The sequence below is a fragment of the Polypterus senegalus genome, chromosome 5, assembly GCF_016835505.1.
Source record: "Polypterus senegalus isolate Bchr_013 chromosome 5, ASM1683550v1, whole genome shotgun sequence".
Taxonomy (NCBI): Eukaryota; Metazoa; Chordata; class Cladistia; order Polypteriformes; family Polypteridae; genus Polypterus; species Polypterus senegalus.
The window spans coordinates 169,805,087-169,824,758 of NC_053158.1; the positions used below are offsets into that span (position 1 = coordinate 169,805,087).

At 36.9% G+C, this 19,672-nt stretch overlaps 1 protein-coding gene across 2 annotated transcripts in view; it reads left to right on the forward strand.

Moving 5' to 3' along the window:
- The window catches only part of lmbr1 (limb development membrane protein 1), a 167,836-nt gene that overhangs the window by 39,975 nt on the left and 108,189 nt on the right, over positions 1–19,672 (forward strand). For both annotated transcript variants that reach the window (XM_039753618.1, XM_039753619.1), the window contains one exon: positions 11,451–11,590. In XM_039753618.1, the coding sequence (XP_039609552.1) occupies positions 11,451–11,590 (140 nt within the window). The remainder of the gene's footprint in view (positions 1–11,450; positions 11,591–19,672) is intronic.

Below are 19,672 nucleotides of genomic sequence, written 5' to 3' on the forward strand. Positions count from 1 at the left end.
TTTATTTTTTAATGTTATCTCAGTCAAAAGAGAAACTGTTGTTACACATTTTTTGAAGGAAATCATCATTTGTCTAATTTACATAAAAACAGCTAACAGAACAGTTCATTTGAGTGAATAGTTCTAAAACCAGAGCCAATCAACAACATACTGGCTCAGAATGGTGTTAAAGTCTGGGTTATTAGTGCAAATGCCGAATAGTGTTTTGTGACACATCCACTCATACATTTTCCACCTGCACTTTGAGGAAGAAAGAACACCATCTTTCATTTCTGTAGTTTTATATTGGGACATAAGTTGCCATCTTCTGGTACTTAGTAAGTCCTGAAATCATGCAAATTTAGCATCAAGTGACAATGACAAACAGGCCTGAAAACTTGTTTTAGCTATTTGATCTTAGGTTAGTATAGGTGCCTACACTGAAGAGCCATGGGCTCCTCAAAGCAGCTAATTAGAGATCTTTTAAAGCAAGGGTAGGTTAATAAAGCTAGGTAAAATAATAATAGTAATACATTTTATTTATGTAGCAGCTTTCTCACACTCAAAGCTCTTATTTGGACACGTTTTTTCTGTAGTCAGAAGCCTGACATATTTGAAAATAACGTGCAGATATTTTCTCTTTATTTATTAATTATTATTAACTCAGAACGATGAGTAGAGCATAGTGTATGCAAGCATTTTGAGAATAAAGAATGCTAGTACTTTGGATGTTTAGATTAAGACCGTGCAGAATTACATTTCAATTTCAATTAAGGCAGTCAGGTAGAATGATGCTATTTGAATATAATTTAGATGAGTTATAAAAACTTTGTATTCAAATGCAAAAAACAAAATTTTAAACACAAAAGACACAATATGCACTGTTTCTGTTTATCTGTTTTTGCACATCAATTCCATATTTTATTTTAGAATTAATTTTTCATCTACCTCACTTAGGGATGCTCTGATCCATCAGCCGATTTTCACCAAAAAGACTAGATTGATGATCAATAAAGTGATCACTCACAAAAGTTGATAATTTCAGCCCCTGCTTTTCTAAGATTTATGGTAATGTAGTTGAAGTGCTCCTTTATGCAAGGTATTACTTTTTTTTTTTTTTTTTTATTTTTTTTAATTTTATTACAATCAATACATAGTAATCAAGTTTTTACAAAAAGAAAAGAATTATGCTAAGAACAGATCGATCCCCACCCTTGAGAGAGAGAGCAAGCCAAACGGTGTAAAATTTAAGGCTTGTAAAAATACCTAAATCAACAAATTCTCTGTGCTTTATAAACTCATTTCAAAATATTACTGATTAGATCCTGCCATGTTTTGAAAAAAGTCTGCACAGATCCTCTAACTGAGTAACTGCAAGGTATTACATTAGATGAGCCAGAACCTTTTTTTTTTTTTAAGCAAACCTCTTCTGTGTAATCAAAGAACAGCAAGCTGAGGCTTGTTTCCACATTATAATATGGAGTAAAAGTCTATTATAAAGCAAGATTAAATACTTTCAGTTTTCATATATGAAACATTTATAGTAACCACTTTAATAAAAGAAATATGTGCAGTTACATACCTTTTCCTGACCTCTAGTAGAGAAAACAATATTAACATGTATGAGTAGTCACAAGCGATTTTGCCTGGATATATTACGTACATAACAAGCAATGGAAATTATCCCTGCCTTCAGTTCCTTTTTAATCTCTTTGCTCTCTGTAAACTGAGTATCTTGTTTTGTAAAGGGCTGTGTTTGCCAGTGTCACACTCGTTTGGTCTTCATGTTTATCTTTTAAACAGCAAATTCACGATACTTAAACACTCAAAGCTTTATAAACACACTGTCAGAAAAATTACAAATATGAATTATAATTGTATAAATATAAAAAAATGTGACTAGCCTATATTACAATTTACCTGTAACTGTAAAAAGGGCAAAAGGGAAATGGAACCTACAGTTCTCAACAGGTGTTTCATGCAGAGAAATATTAAGTTGGATCTTTTGTCTGCATTTTTTTTTGACTGAACAACAGTTTTGACCATGTCACTTTGTGCCCGCTGACAGTCCTGGTTTTGTGAAGGGCTGTGTTTTCAAGTGTTGCATTAATTTGAAGGATTCAGTTTTCACCTGCTTATTTTAGAAATTGTGCACGATTCATTAGCATATCATGGTTTGCAAATGTATCATAAGCAGTAAAGTAAAGGTAATAGTAATTAGAAATTTACAAATATATTTGAGCATTTACTGATTTTTAACCTTAATATTCCAGCTTCGATTTTTGGCTGATTTGAAAGCCCTAATCTGAATGAAATGAGCCATTTAAATTTCAGCAACTTGTTCTGTAAGGATGGAAATTAGTTAATAAAGGGACATGGAATAGTGTGAATGTCATTTCAACATTCAAACACCTGCATTTATTGTTAGTACTCTTGACATTCTATCTGCCACACATTTAAGAAAAGGAGGTAATAGGTAACATAGGGATATGAGTGGCATCAATTTATGCTATGATCTGAGGGATGTGATGTGTGGCTTTAACCCACCACAAGACTATTGCATTAGTCTTAAAATACATTTTTCTTTATCCTTTTCTAACTTTTTATTCTGGTTATAAAATGTAGGGAATCTAATGGTCTAATCTTTTTCTATTAATCATGTACGTTTACTGCTATTGTTTTATTTTAGTGTTATGTTTTGGACCTGGGTACTGGTTGCTAGGGTGTGCCCACTGAAGTTGCATTGTATGATGTTATTAATTTGATGGAATTTCAGCCAGCATTGTGCCAGATTCTCACTGAGCTTGTGCTTTCTAAAGAAACTATGATTTATGAATATCACATCCTGTTTTCTGAATTTGACTTTGGTTTATCAATTTGGTCGTCTCACATTTGAACTGATATCTTGGTTTTGACCCTCAACTTAATTGCTTGACTATGTCTTAATCTCCTGATCCATCTAGTTCTGTCTTAATCATTAGCAGTATGCAAACATCTTCTCTGTGGCCAAGCAGTTTTTCCTTAACAAGCATAGCATATTGAAATATTGTTTTGATTCTATTCTCTAATGGTGCATTTTGGTTTATTTGCATATCTTTGAGTGAGATTTTATTAGGAAAAACTTTACTAGAAAGACTGTATTTGATTAAAATGTTAAGAATCAATCGTACCAAGCAAAAACTGTTTTACTTTATCTTTAATGACAACTAGAATTGATTTTTTGTGGTCCATACTTCAAGCAGCTGTTAGGAAGATATGCTTACTTTTACACTGAAGGTAACTTTACTCCCATTTAAATAATGGTGCAGAATGATGTTTGTATTAGAATAGAGGAAAATAGTATTTTCTCAAACCAAAGCTTTTTTTTTTTTTGATTTAATAAATGTCATTTTATATGCATTAGTCCTCTGCAGATTTTGTTTTGTATAATGCTTAACAGGAAATTCAAAAAATCTAGTGAAACATATCCAACTCAAATGCTGTTTTTAGTGCACCTACAAAAAAGTAAAACTAGTCCTTTGTCACATTTAACATTCTGCTTCTTAAAGTAGAGTGTTAACTTCTTTTTGACCATATTTGAGTGCTGCGTTTTTGTTGTATTGTCCTTATTTCATTTACTTTTTTATGTACTTGTTACTTAACGTTTAGAAAAAAAAACTCCAGTATTATAAATGCAGTCTGTATTTTGAATTCCAGAAGATTACTTGCCCATGTAAACGTGGATTTTTAAGAAACTGAATTTATTCCCCTTAATCTGGTAATGAGTGTGCATGTAAACATGACCTAAATCAGAGTTGTTTTACAGGGTTTCTTTTATTCCTTTTGAGTCATTTATGTGCCAAAATGATATGTCGAAAACTAAAAAAATTAGTATGGTTTTGATTAATGAAACCAGATGTGTGGGGAAAATGTATACTATGACAAAGACATTCACAAAAGACAATCACAAAATTATAGAGTAATGAGAAAATAGGTCTGCCTATCCATTATCTTAAGTAGCCTTTTTCATTTCAAATTTGTTCATGTTTCTTTTTTTTACCATAACAGTTAAAATGTTAACAGTTAAAAATCATATACCAGTCTTCTGAAGAAACAGCACTCCTGTACCAAGCTCCTTAATACACTGTGATAGCTAAACCTGTGTTTCTGCAGCTGTAAAGGTGAATCAATTCGTTCTGTGCAGATGAGCATTAACATCATGTATAGTGTAGTGTATTTTTTTTCTACTGTAAAAGGCCTGTCAATATCTGTAAAACTGCTTTTGAAACAAGGAGCCATTTTGAAATTAATTCTAAATCTTTAGAATCTGGTTATTTTTTGCCATTTCAGACTCTTACAACACAATAATTACCTATGATTGGCCCCCTGAACTATATTCAATTATTCCAAATAGCTCAATATTTTAAACTGTTTCTTTTCATTTTGAAAATAAAATACAATTTATGTTTGCAAGTCAGAAGGCTTTGCTTTTTGCTGATTAATATTTTCTATAACATTTAGACTAAAAACATTTTAAGCTTTCCATTTATAGTATATTAGCCATCCCCTGCAGCTCCGCCTGCATAGTAGTGAAACAAGACAATGAGGAAGGCCCTACCCAGCTCCCTACACCTGACGTCATGATTCCCCCTCACCTCGGCCCGCAGCCTCTGTCTCGGATTATTGTGATTATATTGCTTCTGCAAGCAAACTATGATTCTTAGCGCAATTGAAGAAGTTGCAAAATCAACCGAAATATTTAAGCAAATTATAGAAATAAAACCCCAGTCTAAGTAGTTATCTCATTTGCTAGCTAAGCAGAGGTAAGGAACGCCTCGAGGCTATTTCATGAGTGAGGAGGGCCCCTCTCTCTGGGATTTGCGCAAATAAATCGGTACCGCAAGTGAAAATCAATCGGAATGTTCAAGCAAATTATAGAAAACAACCCAATCTAAACCCGTTAAGTAGTTCTCTCATGAAAGACAGACAGACAGACAATGGAGTTTATATATACAGAAATTAAGCAGTTCTCCACTGAGTCATTACCAAAATTCCTTGAAAATTATCTGAGACAGATTTTCATGGTATTATATGCAGTTGTAAAGTAACATCATTTGTAGTTCAAATTTTAAAGTAAAACACTTTTCCAGTATTATATATGTTGTAATATTATAGTTTTATGGCTTTAAATGCTCATTAAGCTCTTTTGTTCATTTCTTCTGAGGCTCATCATGTTATGAAAACATGCTTTAGCAGTACCTTGTGGTATTTTTAAACACACCTCAAACTTTGGCAGTACAAAAACCATATTAACAGTTTTGGTAGGAAATTAGTTTTCACATGCAGACTAGAGACTTCATCTTTACCCCTAAATGTATTCTGAATTTAGGCAATTAGGTGTTTTTTTTTTTTTTGGATTTCACAAAAATAGTGTACAATTGCATTAATTATCAGCATATCTTCTTTTCCTCCCTTTTATATTTTGGAATGAATCTGTTTATGACATTATTATTTTGCTCAGGCAGTATTAGTCAAACTGGTGATATGTGGTTCAACAATGTAAAAGTGATTATCTAAAGAAAATACATTAGATCCATGACTGTGGATCATAACTTGGCCAGGCAACTCAAATTCAAGTTCAAAATTATTTTACAATATGTAAACATTACATTAAAATTAATAATTGTGATAGTACGCATCTCAGTTGTAAAAAATAGTTGTCTTACTTGAAACTTTCTGAAGAAAAATCTTATTTAAATTTTGTATTTTTTGTTGCATTATTTTTACTGTTAATGTTTAATTATGTAAGCAAGTGTTTTATTAATTACTAGCCAACCCGCGGCGTACCATACGCCGCATAATCAGGCCGGTTTTTTAATAATTTTTAAGCACTGGGAGAAAATTAACATTTGAGAAATCTGTAATGTAATAAATCAGCAAGAAAAGCAACATTGTAACAATGCACAGAACGAACCAACACACAATCGTCTGTGACTGAAAACTGGCGGACTGCAATCGGAAGAATGATCAAATGTCCAGGGCGGAGGTCATGGTGATGTGCTTTCGCAGTGACAGCATCCATAAGTCCCCTGTATTGCTCTACACGCAAATCTTGTTGATGTGAGCGAAGGTAATGTAGATGTGCGCCTTCTGTTCTGACATATGCGTCAACGATGTATTGCTGGAACAGTTTACCACTGGAATGCAAGACACTAAATGAAGATCTCATGGCAAGCCTGAAAGCATGAAATTGGAGCTGTGTGACTCGTGTTCTTTCCGCGCTTCGCTTTTCCTCAACATGGGTTAATTGTATGTGCCAGCCTGGATCTCCGTAAGGGAATAGCAGTGGATAAACTATGGGGTCACAGTTCATATTGAGAACAGAGATACGCTTGCAAGCATCTCCCCTTGGATATATGCAAATGTCGCGTTGTGCAGGAGGTTCCCCGTCTTCACTTACAAACATAGCTGCAACATCAGTTTGACGGGACGGGGCGTTATACCTTCTCATATCCAGACCTGGATTTTCCATGAACACCATTTGTACAGCAGTAACAGGGTTACCGTGAGTGATAATGTCATGCATATGCATGTAAGACTTTGCGAAGGGATTAAACTGTCATATCATGTTGTCTAGTTGAAGCAACAAAATATCACTGCAAGCGCAATTACATTGATTTTGCAAACGGTGACTGGTAGCCTCAGCAGAATCGAAGATATATAGCTGACCGTATTATGGTGACGTGTCAGGATTGTTATATAAAGGAGAGACCTGGTGATAAATTTGACCGTGGATTCTGAAAGCATACGGTCCTTGTCCAGATGGTTGAGCGATGTGTGCCCATTGATTGCGAAAGCTAAAGCAGAGTTGTATTCCCTGATATGATCACAGTAATTTCGGGACAGAGGGTTCTTGCCAGTTAAGAGGTCTTCTAATAAAAGAGGGGGTTTGGATAGCGGTGGCAAAAACACCTTGCCGGCATGACAACACTTAGTGTAATGTCCGGATTTGTTGACCTCTGCTGGCCAATGAAGAGCATTGCAAGAAGTACATAGTGCGGTAGGAAGGCCAATGTTATGTTCTTGGACGTGAAAGGCGGTATCTTCTTGAAAAGCTGCAGAAAAGTGAATGTGATGTTTGTGCAAGAACGATTTAGTGTTGTGTTGACACTGAAGGGAATTGGAATGAGTTGTGTCGAAGCATTGCTGGCAATGTTCACATTGCATAATTTGTTCAGTGGAGTGTGTTTTTAAATGCATGTTGAGAAATCTCTGCACTCGGAACGTTTTTGAACAAATCGCGCATTTCTGTTTGGAATGCGTTTGCTCAGTGGAGTGTGTGTTTAAATGTGCTTTGAGATATTTCTGGTGTGTGAAGGTTTTGGAGCAGTGTTGACACTGAAAAGAATTCATCAGGGAATGTGTTTTGAGATGGTTAGTAAGGTATCTGCGTGAGTGAAAGTGTTTGTCGCAAATTTTGCATACAAATCTTTGTGTTGAATGGATCTGCATATGGTTGTGGAGATCCATCTCACCCGTGAAGTCCTCGGTACAAAATGTGCAATTGAAGGTGAGAGTTCGTAAGTGTTTATTGAGAGTGCGAGTTGTCTCGAAGCATTGTTGGCAATGTTCACATTGCATCATTCGGTTAGTGTTGTGTTTTTTCAAATGTGCGTTCAGATATTTGTGCACTCTGAAGCTTTTGGAACAAAAGGTGCATTGAAAGTCCTGTGTGGAATGTGTGTGTTCAGGGGAGGGTGTCCTTAAATGATTTTCAGGAAAAGGAGAGTGGGCAGGTGACGTCACATTAGTGTGGCGAGCAAGTGGGTGTGCACGCTGTGTGCACATACCAACAGAGTCAAAAGATGTCACCAGAAGGTAATCACATGGGTATTTGAGAGGCATGAGAACCTCGTAATGCCCATGATCCAAAGGACCGCTAAAGAGCAGGGATATGAAGAGACGCTGGGCCGGATTGTAAACTCGAGGAGCGGCATGAAGACGTTCTTGGAAGTAAATGCTGATAGTAGCTGGAAGGATTTGGGACATTGCCACAATTTCTGCCTCGCCACCATAGACTCTGGACGTATTCATGTAATCAGCGTATTGTTGAGCAGACTGTATAACAATGCCTCTGTGACTAAGAACAACGGACACCACGTCACCGAAGTTATCCCAATGTTGGCAAACAAAGCTAACAGCCATGTTACGAAGTTTGAGAGCAACAGTTTTGTCAATGATATTTCTTCAAAAAAACCTGACTGACAGAAGCAAACAGTTACCTGAAGCAGGAAATTTCTATAACATTGAAAGAAGTGTTGTTTCCATGAAATACATTTGAAGCGGTAGCCATGGAGGGCAAAAGAATAGTCAACGTGGCTCACAGCTGGGTTTGGACCGCAGCACAGACCAAATGGAGTGAGTATGTGTTTGATTAGCTGTTTGATTTGGCGGGCAGTGGTCTGAGGTGCGTTCCTGAGCACGTGGGAGGAGGGGTAGAGTTTCTGGGCGGGGCTTCATTGTTCCTTTCGCATGGTTTTCATGGTGGGCGCGGTCGGGTGTCGAAACCGAAAAGAATAATGAAAAGTCAACGTGGCTTAGTCGTGCATGTGGACTCCTAGCACAGATGAAAGGGGCTAACTGGGTGGTCGGTGAGTTTTTGCGTCCGGGCACATGGGCAGGCAGTGTGAATGCCTAGAGAGCGAGGGTAGAGCGTGACCGGTGAAAAGGAGTGTTGGTGGGCAGGGAAACGTGTTCTGTATTTCTGCAGGAGCATCTAAGAAGACGCATGTTTGTCGCGGATGCGAATTGCTGTATGTACCGTGTAAAACAGTTTGCTATTGTGCACGTGGTTGTGCGTCGTAACCGAAAACTCGGTTTTTAAAGACTGCTTACCTCATTGTGTTTTAACCTCAGTTGTAAAGGATTGTTTTAAAGATCCCATGGGATACCCCTCGCAAACTATTTTACACGCTGCATATGGCGATTTACCACTGCGAGAAACATGCCTCTATGAACAGTCAACATGCAGGTGCATGTGGCCTCTACGACAGACGATTATAAATGACGCTGTTTCTTCTGTGTCGTCGCGTCCGAGTTGGTGGGCGTGGCTCTGCGAAGTTGTCGTATCCAATGGTCTTGGAGTTGGTGGGCGTCGCTCCATCCTGCGTGCGCCATAGGTGTCTTACTTGTCAGCGGCTCAGTGAATCCACGCCCCTTCCGGCGTGCTTTCCATGATTGTCTTGCCTTAGAGAATTATATATATATAGATTCTTTTAAAAATATAGTATTATATATGGTTCAAGTATTGTTATATGTACCAAAAGTGAATTTTTCAAACTTTTTTGACTTACAAAATGTTCCTTCTATGCAATATCACTCAGCCTTGTTAAAATAAATATTATAGAGCAAATAGGATAACCACTCTATATCACACACTAGGTTTGAACTTATACTGCACTATATCAGAATATCATGACAAAGTTGATTTATTTCCGTAATTCCACTCAAAAAGTGAAAATTGTATATTAGATTCAATAATTACACACAGACTGATGTATTTCAAATGTTTATTTCTTTAAATTTTGTTGATTATAACTGACAACTAATGAAAGTCCCAAATTCAGTATCTCGGAAAATTAGACTATCAATTAAGACCAATGCAAAAAAAGGATTTTTAGAAAAGTTGACCAACTAAAAGGTATGAACATGAAAAGTATGAGCATATGTACAGCACTCCATATTTAGTTGGGGCTCATATGTACAGCACTCCATATTTAGTTGGGGCTCCTTTGGCCTGGATTACTGCAGCAATGCAGCATGGCATGGAGTCGATCAGTCTGTGGCACTGCTCAGGTGTTATGAGAGCCCATGTTGCTCTGATAGTGGCCTTTAGCTCTTCTGAATTGTTGGGTCGGGCGTATTGCATTTTCCTCTTCACAATACCCCATAGATTTTCTATGGGGTTAAGGTCAGGCGAGTTTGCTGGCCAATCAAGAACAGGGATACCATGGTCCTTAAACCAGGTACTGGTAGCTTTGGCACTTTGTGCAGGTGCCAGGTCCTGTTGGAAAATGAAATCTGCATCTCCATAAAGTTTGTCAGCAGCAGGAAGCATGAAGTGCTCTAAAACTTCCTGGTAGACGGCTGCGTTGACCTTGGACCTCAGAAAACACAATGGACCAACACCAGCAGATGACATGGCACCCCAAACCATCACTGACTGTGGAAACTTTACACTGGACCTTAAGCAACGTGGATTCTGTGCCTCTCCTCTCTTCTTCCAGACTCTGGGACCTTGATTTCCAAAGGAAATGCAAAATTTACTTTCATCAGAGAACATAACTTTGGACCACTCAGCAGCAGTTTTGTCTTTAGCCCAGGCAAGACACTTCTGACGCTGTCTCTTGTTCAAGAGTGGCTTGACACAAGGAATGCAACAGCTGAAACCCATGTCTTGCATACGTCTGTGCGTAGTGGTTCTTGAAGCACTGACTCCAGCTGCAGTCCACTCTTTGTGAATCTCCACCAGTTTTGAACGGGTTTTGTTTCACAATCCTCTCCAGGGAGCGGTTATCCCTATTGCTTGTACACTTTTTTCTACCACATCTTGTCCTTCCCTTCACTTCTCTATTAATGTGCTTGGACACAGAGCTCTGTGAACAGCCAGCCTCCTTGTGCAAGGTATCAATGGTCGTCTTTTGGACAACTGTCAAGTCAGCAGTCTTCCCCATGATTGTGTAGCCTACATAACTAGACTGAGAGACCATTTAAAGGCTTTTGCAGGTGTTTTGAGTTAATTAGCTGATTAGAGTGTGGCACCAGGTGTCTTCAATATTGAACCTTTTCATAATATTCTAATTTTCTGAGATGCTGAATTTGGGACTTTCATTAGTTGTCAGTTATAATCATCAAATTTAAAAGAAATGAACATTTGAAATACATCAGTCTGTGTGTAACGAATGAATCTAATATACAAGTTTCACTTTTTGAATGGAATTACTGAAATAAATCAACTTTGTCATGATATTCTAATTTTATGACCGGCACCTGTATACCGGTATATTCTGTTACTAGGTCTATGGTGAGTAGGCAAAGTAGTAGCATATAATATAGTCTTCTGTGAACATCGCTGGGAAAAATAGTTTTTTGCCTGCACAAAGTAGATGCGAAATTTATAGTTTGTTAGTGTAAAATCTGTGATGGGATTATAATGTGAGTTTTAAAGAATTCACCCTAAGTGAATGCAAAGTTCTGACTTCAACTATATATTGGTGTAAATATCAAGGATTTTGCCATTTGAGGACTAAATGAACAATATTAATGTCCATCTAATGTAATTTCTGTACCATTTTAATCTTCTCTGTATGTTTTAAATGTGTTTGTATCTTATTTGTCAAAGTCTATGTTCCTGTCTGCTAAGTAATTGCTAAATAAATATTTCATGGTAATACGTTTTATTTCTCTGTTAACACTTTGTCTTTGATTTGCAGGCTTTACTTGTGCACATTCACATTGGCTGTCTCTGCTGGGGCAGTGCTGCTTCTGCCATTTTCCATAATCAGTAATGAGATCCTACTTTCATTCCCCAAAAACTACTACATACAGTGGCTTAATGGATCATTAATCCACGGTTAGTATTTTATCTGTTTTTTTGGTCTTTTTGATCATTGTAATGATTAATTTGTAGCTGAGTTGAATGCCTCTGTCTTCTTTATTTTTCTCTTATAAAAGAAAATACCTAGCTTATCTTTCACTTCCTTTGCCTGATCTGTAGTCTAGATCTTTGCCTTCCCAGTGCTTCTGCTAGCTTTAGATAATCAGACACCACCAGAAAATTGAAGTTTAGGTTTCACAATGTTAATCACCCTGTTTGTCTGGTGCTGTTGGTTTAATGATAAAAGGCGATGGCACTTTACTTCTTTGACAGCAAATGCTGTTCCATTTACTTGTACTTTTCACTATTCAGAAAGCTTATTGCATTCTCTTCTCTTTAAAAAGGTAAAAGAGACTTGATATGATGACGACCAGGAATAAAAAGTGAAAAATGTGCTTTGTTCTGACTGATATGTTATACAAATGTTGGGAATCCTATTGCCAGGAAAAATTATTGGCTCCCTAGAATCAGTAGAGCCATAGTTTGCAAGTACTATTAAGCCTACTAAAAGTACTGTTTTTTTTAAAACAGTTATCACTTTCCATACTGATGACCAAAAGGGATACCATGTTATCTTTGAGATGTCTAGACTTACCCAACAAAAAGATACAGAGAAGTTTTTCATATATTAGGGCAAATTAGGGCACAATGAGCCCCTTGTAGATTGATATATCCATAAAGGTGATTGCACTCTTAATAATTGTATATTAAACACCTGGTTTAGCAAAACCACTCTTGTTTGTGAGTGAGAATGAGGTAATTAATGCAGTCTTATTATAAAGTAGAGATTTGCTTTATGGCATGTTAGGTTTATTTTTTCACAGATTCCAGGAGTGGCATATTTAGATGAGAAATCATATTAGGCCTCAGAATAATATTGGTACTCACAGAATATTGTGGCACAGTCACAGCTAAAATACTAATTTTGTAACTTTTAATAAATGTGTAAGCTATTTTTATTCTATTACATTAGCTGGAAGGCTATTTTTTGCCTGGTGGCATCCATATGTTTAAGAACAAAACACAGCACATGTCAAATCCTCTATCATCATTTTTTCTGACTTCTGCACTCATGTATTTATGTAGTCCTGTATTATGCATTAATCCCTGCTCAAGAGTATGTGATAAGGGATATCTCTAAAAACTACTGATTCATATCACTCATTATAAAGGTTTCATACTTGCCATTATTCAGTATGATAACAGAGGCCACGGTTTCTCATATATTTTGAAGCAAATATTTTTTGTTTCAGACTGCTCCTAATTGGATTGACAATATCCCCATACATCTACATGAAAATAATGTCAGTCTGTGTTGTAGCTGTTCCTGATTAAAATGACTTTAGACTTTGATCATTGTCACAAGAATAAGTATTAATGAAGAGTGAAAATATTCCAGTCATGACTGAGCAGTAACTGGTATATACAGTATTACCTCATAACATAATACCCCAAATAAACAATTTCAAAAAGCTAAAAAATGCATGTTGTGGCTTTTTAAAACAGCATCAGCAGTTCACATCCTTATCATAACCTTTTGTTTTCATAATGAAATGTCATTTATTTCCAGATATATGCATTACAACTGAACAATTTCAATCCAGCAGTCAAGCAAAAGATGAAAAATCTCAACCTTTCCCAATACCAAGATCCAATAGTGAAAAAAAAAATTATGTTACACTTTCTAATATTAAGTAAAACACAGAGTGAGGCAGAAATATTGGCAGGAGCCCAGCAGACTTGTTTTAGAATAACATTAATTCTTGCCAGATTCTAAAAAAGCTCTGCAGAGTTCCACACAAAGAGAGTTTGTTGTTTTATTGTTTTTTTTTTTTTTGTAATTTTAGATTGTTTTCTCATTAAGCTATGGTTGATGTTTTCTAATACTTGTTATTACGGTTTTGCTGGATTAATCAATCCGATTAAACACCACCAGTAGATTATTTAACTTGCTGGGCCAGACCACTTTCTGCCTGGCATCTGCAAGATGTCACTACCAGTTTTGAAAGGAATATAAACAAAACACTTACTCAGTTCTGGGTTGGATAAGCAGGTTGGCTTCATCTTCTTGTGGTTTGTTTGAGATAACACTTCACTGTTCTGGTTAAGTTGACCTCCATATGGGTTGCACTCTATTGTTTACATATACTCAAACTTAGGGCTGCTGTTTGCTTAAACAGATAACTATATGTTAATGGCAATTTATGATATTTCCTTCAAGTGTATTAATATTTTTCTATAAAGCAAAATTAACTAAATCATTAATTTCTAATAAAAAACCTATTTAATAATCAGTGCCTATGCATATTAAATTATTTCAGTTAGTTTATTGAACCTTTTTGTGCAACAGAAACAAAATCCACCAAACACTCCCTCAGGGGTTGCTATAGTATTTGGGAAAACAAATGCATATGGTTTGGAACATACCAAAAGCACTAACACTTGCACAAACAATTAAATATTAAAAAATAGAAACATAAAACCATGGTTCAACTTTAGTGCACAGTCAGCACCATTTCGTGTATAACTGAGTGATACACACGAGTCAGCTCTGCAGCTGTTACCTGGAGAGGAGGACTTACTAATTCGATTGAAAATATGTATAGATTAGGCTAATACCCTGAAAAACCCCTCTAAATATGTACCTGATAGAGGTATTTATTTAGATGTTTTAAATTGCACACTATCAAATGGATTGAAAAATTAGCATGATCAATTTACACCGATTATTGCCTAGTTTTATTGGTTCTAATATAACATATGCTAATGTAGGCTACAGTAGGTAACATTCAATTAATTAAACATAAAATGTTGGGGAAGTGTGAGTGGGGTGTAAGAAATTAAGCAATTCCACTCTCTGTCATCTGCTGTTTAGCTACTTGCTCATTGCTAGCACCTGCACCTCACTGTTTTAAGTCAGATATCCCTCCATAGGTGACCGAAAAAGCTCCACGGCAAATGTCTTCATCTCCATGGACAGGGCTGACCCATTGACATTCTTTCTTGCATTCAGACCTGTACCTCAACAACCTCTTGTGTTTCACATGCAGACTTGCATTATCAGACATCACTGTGTATAGTGTCTTTGTTGTGGATGTTGTACTGTACTGCACCTTTTTTTTTTAACCATCAATATATGGATGCAACATAATGACAAGGATGACACTGACAGCAATCTCACTAACCACATAGTGCCTGTCCGTCTACACTGTTAGTGCATTACGAAAATGAAACTGATATTGTGCACTTAAATAGCTAGTATGATTTTAACTGATTTTCACTGTTGTCATATTATTCTCTGCACTTTGAAGAGGTATTGTATATATGTAACGATGCATATGAAAATATTAGTCAAATCGTGTCCCTTGCTGAATACATATGGTACACTGTATTTTACTTTCCAGTATGGGATGATTCCATATTAAAAGGAACGAGTGGCAACTCTACTAGTGTGTGTGAATAAAGACCATTATCAAGAAACATCACAGAAAACTATCAAGTGCAGTTAATAGACTTGGATTCATTTGACGCCGTTTCATTTAGTGTTAAGCGTGATCGTATTGACCATATTAAATTAACATACTTGAGGATTATGTTAAAAAATTTAATCACAGAAATTTTGATTGTATTAAGTACACGTTAAATGTGATTAATTAGCAGCTCTATTTAAAATGTTCCAGGTTCAATTTAGATGGAGCCAGGAATAACCTTACTGTCAGAACAGAATGTAAGAACATGCACATTAATTAATTCTATGTTGTCAGCTATTGTTTCTTCCACTGATAAAACAACAGTACTCAGTTCAAGCCTTGGGATGGTAATCTCAAGATTTAGAGGAGTACAGGTGTTTGAACCATCTTGAGGAAGTTTTTTTTTTTCAGTGATCCTCAAGAAAGTGAGGTTTTCCATAGAAGGTGCTGGTTTTTCATTATTGTTTGAATGGAGGAGAACAGATTAATTCACGTGACTGTAATCCTCTTTCACACAGATGCTGTCTAGACAAGGTTTCAGAAGGCTAGGAGAACAAATATCATTTACTATAATGTATCCAAGTGGTAACCTCTGTGCATAGGAAGAATGTTGGTCCCAATTGGGCTATTCAAGTACTTTATAAGCTTGGGTGACATCTCAAATAGGAGCAGATTCACAGCTTCTGGGTCTAGTGAAGGAATCTTGGTGGTTGGTGAAAGTCATCAGATGTGCATGATGCTTTGTAACATCTGAAGTGGGTATCTCCATTCTCTGTAGAAAAAGTTACGGTGAAGTTTTGATCATTTGACTCCACTATGAAACTACTTGCTCTTTGATTTTCAGGTTTTGATATCCCTACACATGTTGTTAAGTGTAAAGAAAAATATGTAATCTGCAATGACAAACGTTGTGAAAAAAATGTGTTGTAGCCAGAAAATTGCTGCATTGATCATCTAGGATAGCATACATTTATTGCCTTTTCTCTGGCTGACCATTGGGGGATGATATAAATGTGGATGATCTTTGAAAATGGTTTCTTGTCACATCCATATTCACAGATCTGTAAATATTCGTTTTGAGGTTTCCTGGAAAGGTGCAGGCAAGGCAAGAGAGCTTAGGTGCAGAAATTTCCTTTTTAAAGTAATGCTACTTCTGGAACAATGCATCTCAAAACTAGTGAATACTCAAGGAGATTCAGTAGAAGTGTCGTTGAGATGTAACGTTGGGTAATGAAGAAATGAGTAAACATTTTCCCATTGGTTTCTTGAGAACACAAAGGTCCAAACTCTTGGTTTATAATTAGAGCAAAGGTTGAATTGAAGCCATCAATCTCTTTGACGAAGGTGCCTTTTTGTCTGCAGGAGTCTTACTTAGTCATGTCTGCTCATTTCTGGTTAATTAACACCTCTTGTTATTAGATAAAAGTTAGAAAGCAAGGTGACCAAATGTTGGTAGAGCACTAGGATAGATCAGCAACTCAAAGAGAATCCTGCAGGAATGCCGAAAAATGTGGGTGAAACTGGCTTTCCATTAAAGGCTTTGTGTTCCACAGAAAGTCTAACAAAATGGGGCAATGCACTCTTTTTCTTGCAGTGTGCATCCCATTTAACTTGGGCTATGTCCACACTACTACATTTTAATTTAAAACTTTAGTTTTTAAATGAAAACAATCTTCATCTACACTGGCGTTTTTGCATAATTTATCCAAGAATCCCATGCTGAAATGCCCAAAAATGCATATGATGATGATGATCACCTACACTTGGCATGTATGCATAGGTGGGAAACTCTTTTAAAAGAGCTGTACAGTGAAAAATTCTGAAACCCTTGAAAATCAGATTTCCATGTACCTGATGTGCTTTCAAAAGAATCGACACACAGGGCTTTGATAGTGTGCTTGCAGCATACAAAAAGAAAGATTTTTTTTTTTTAAGGAGCTGGAGCAAATTGCTCCTGTGTCACATTAATAAGCTAATCACAGTTGAAAGTAACAGTCTTTAGAACTGTCGACAGCCATCTTTTCATTATATAAAAAGAAAGATACAGTAATCCCTCCTCGATCGCGGGGGTTGCGTTCTAGAACCCCCCGCGATAGGTGAAAATCTGCAAAGTAGAAACCATATGTTTGTATGGTTATTTTTATATACAGTGGTGTGAAAAACTATTTGCCCCCTTCCTGATTTCTTATTCTTTTGCATGTTTGTCACACAAAATGTTTCTGATCATCAAACACATTTAACCATTAGTCAAATATAACACAAGTAAACACAAAATGCAGTTTTTAAATGATGGTTTTTATTATTTAGGGAGAAAAAAAATCCAACCTTGTGTGAAAAAGTAATTGCCCCCTTGTTAAAAAATAACCTAACTGTAGTGTATCACACTTGAGTTCAATTTCCGTAGCCACCCCCAGGCCTGATTACTGCCAAACCTGTTTCAATCAAGAAATCACTTAAATAGGAGCTGCCTGACACAGAGAAGTAGACCAAAAGCTAGACATCATGCCAAGATCCAAAGAAATTCAGGAACAAATGAGAACAGAAGTAATTGAGATCTATCAGTCTGGTAAAGGTTATAAAGCCATTTCTAAAGCTTTGGGACTCCAGCGAACCACAGTGAGAGCCATTATCCACAAATGGCAAAAACATGGAACAGTGGTGAACCTTCCCAGGTGTGGCCGGCCGACCAAAATTACCCCAAGAGCAGAGACGACTCATCCGAGAGGTCACAAAGACCCCAGGACAACGTCTAAAGAACTGCAGGCCTCACTTGCCTCAATTAAGGTCAGTGTTCACGACTCCACCATAAGAAAGAGACTGGGCAAAACGGCCTGCATGGCAGATTTCAAGGCGCAAACCACTGTTAAGCAAAAGAGCATTAGGGCTTGTCTCAATTTTGCTAAGAAACATCTCAATGATTGCCAAGACTTTTGGGAAAATACCTTGTGGACTGATGAGACAAAAGTTGAACTTTTGGAAGGCAAATGTCCCGTTACATCTGGCGTAAAAGAACACAGCATTTCAGAAAAAGAACATCATACCGACAGTAAAATATGGTGGTGGTAGTGTGATGGTCTGGGGTTGTTTTGCTGCTTCAGGACCTGGAAGGCTTGCTGTGATAGATGGAACCATGAATTCTACTGTCTACCAAAAAATCCTGAAGGAGAATGTCTGGCCATCTGTTCGTCAACTCAAGCTGAAGCGATCTTGGGTGCTGCAACAGGACAATGACCCAAAACACACCAGCAAATCCACCTCTGAATGGCTGAAGAAAAACAAAATGAAGACTTTGGAGTGGCCTAGTCAAAGTCCTGACCTGAATCCAATTGAGATTCTATGGCATGACCTTAAAAAGGCGGTTCATGCTAGAAAACCCTCAAATAAAGCTGAATTACAACAATTCTGCAAAGATGAGTGGGCCAAAATTCCTCCAGAGTGCTGTAAAAGACTCATTGCAAGTTATTGCAAACGCTTGATTGCAGTTATTGCTGCTAAGGGTGGCTCAACCAGTTATTAGGTTCAGGGGGCAATTACTTTTTCACACAGGGCCATGTAGGTTTGGATTTTTTCTCCCTAAATAATAAAAACCATCATTTAAAAACTGCATTTTGTGTTTACTTGTGTTATATTTGACTAATGGTTAAATGTGTTTGATGATCAGAAACATTTTGTGTGACAAACATGCAAAAGAATAAGAAATCAGGAAGTGGGCAAATAGTTTTTCACACCACTGTATTTTAAGCCCTTAGAAACTCTCCCACACGGTTTATAAATATTTTCTGCACAGTTATACAGTAAACCCTTGTTTATCGCGGTTAATCCGCTCCAGACAGAAAATTGAATTTCCACGAAGTAGGATTCTTTATTTATAAATCTAATATTTTCGCAGTTAGAGCATTGAAAACCTGTTTACAACCTTCTAAATATGTTTTTTAACATTATTAGAGCCCTCTAGACATGAAATAACACCCTTTAGTCAAAAGTTTAAACTGTACTCCATGAGAAGACAGAGATGACAGTTCTTTCACACAATTAAAAGAATGCACACATATCTTCCTCTTCAAAGGAGTGCGCGTAGCAGAGAAAGAGAAAGAAAAGTAAACAATCGAAAATCAGTAGAGCTGTTGGGCTTTTATGTATGTGAAGCGAAGCGGCCGCAATGAAGGGATCAATGTGAAAGTAGTCTTTCAGCATTTTTTAGAAGAACGTCTGTATCTTGTAAACAAACAGCCACTGTGCAAACAGCCCCTCTGCTCACACCCCCTCCGTCAGGAGCAGAGAATGTCAGGGAGAGTGAGAGAGATTATTGTATATCATTGAGGAGATTTACTTAATACGCAAAACGTGCTCTGATTGGTTAGCTTCTCAGCCATCCGCCAATATATATGTATGAAATCAACTGGGCAAACAAACTGAGAAAGCATGTACCATAAATTAAAAGACCCATTGTCTGCAGAAATCCGCGAACCAGCGAAAAATCTGTGATACATATTTAGATATGCTTACATTTCAAATCCGCGATGAAGTGAAGCCGCGAAAGTCGAAGCGCAATATAGCGAGGGATCACTGTAATGCTAAAGTGTTCATT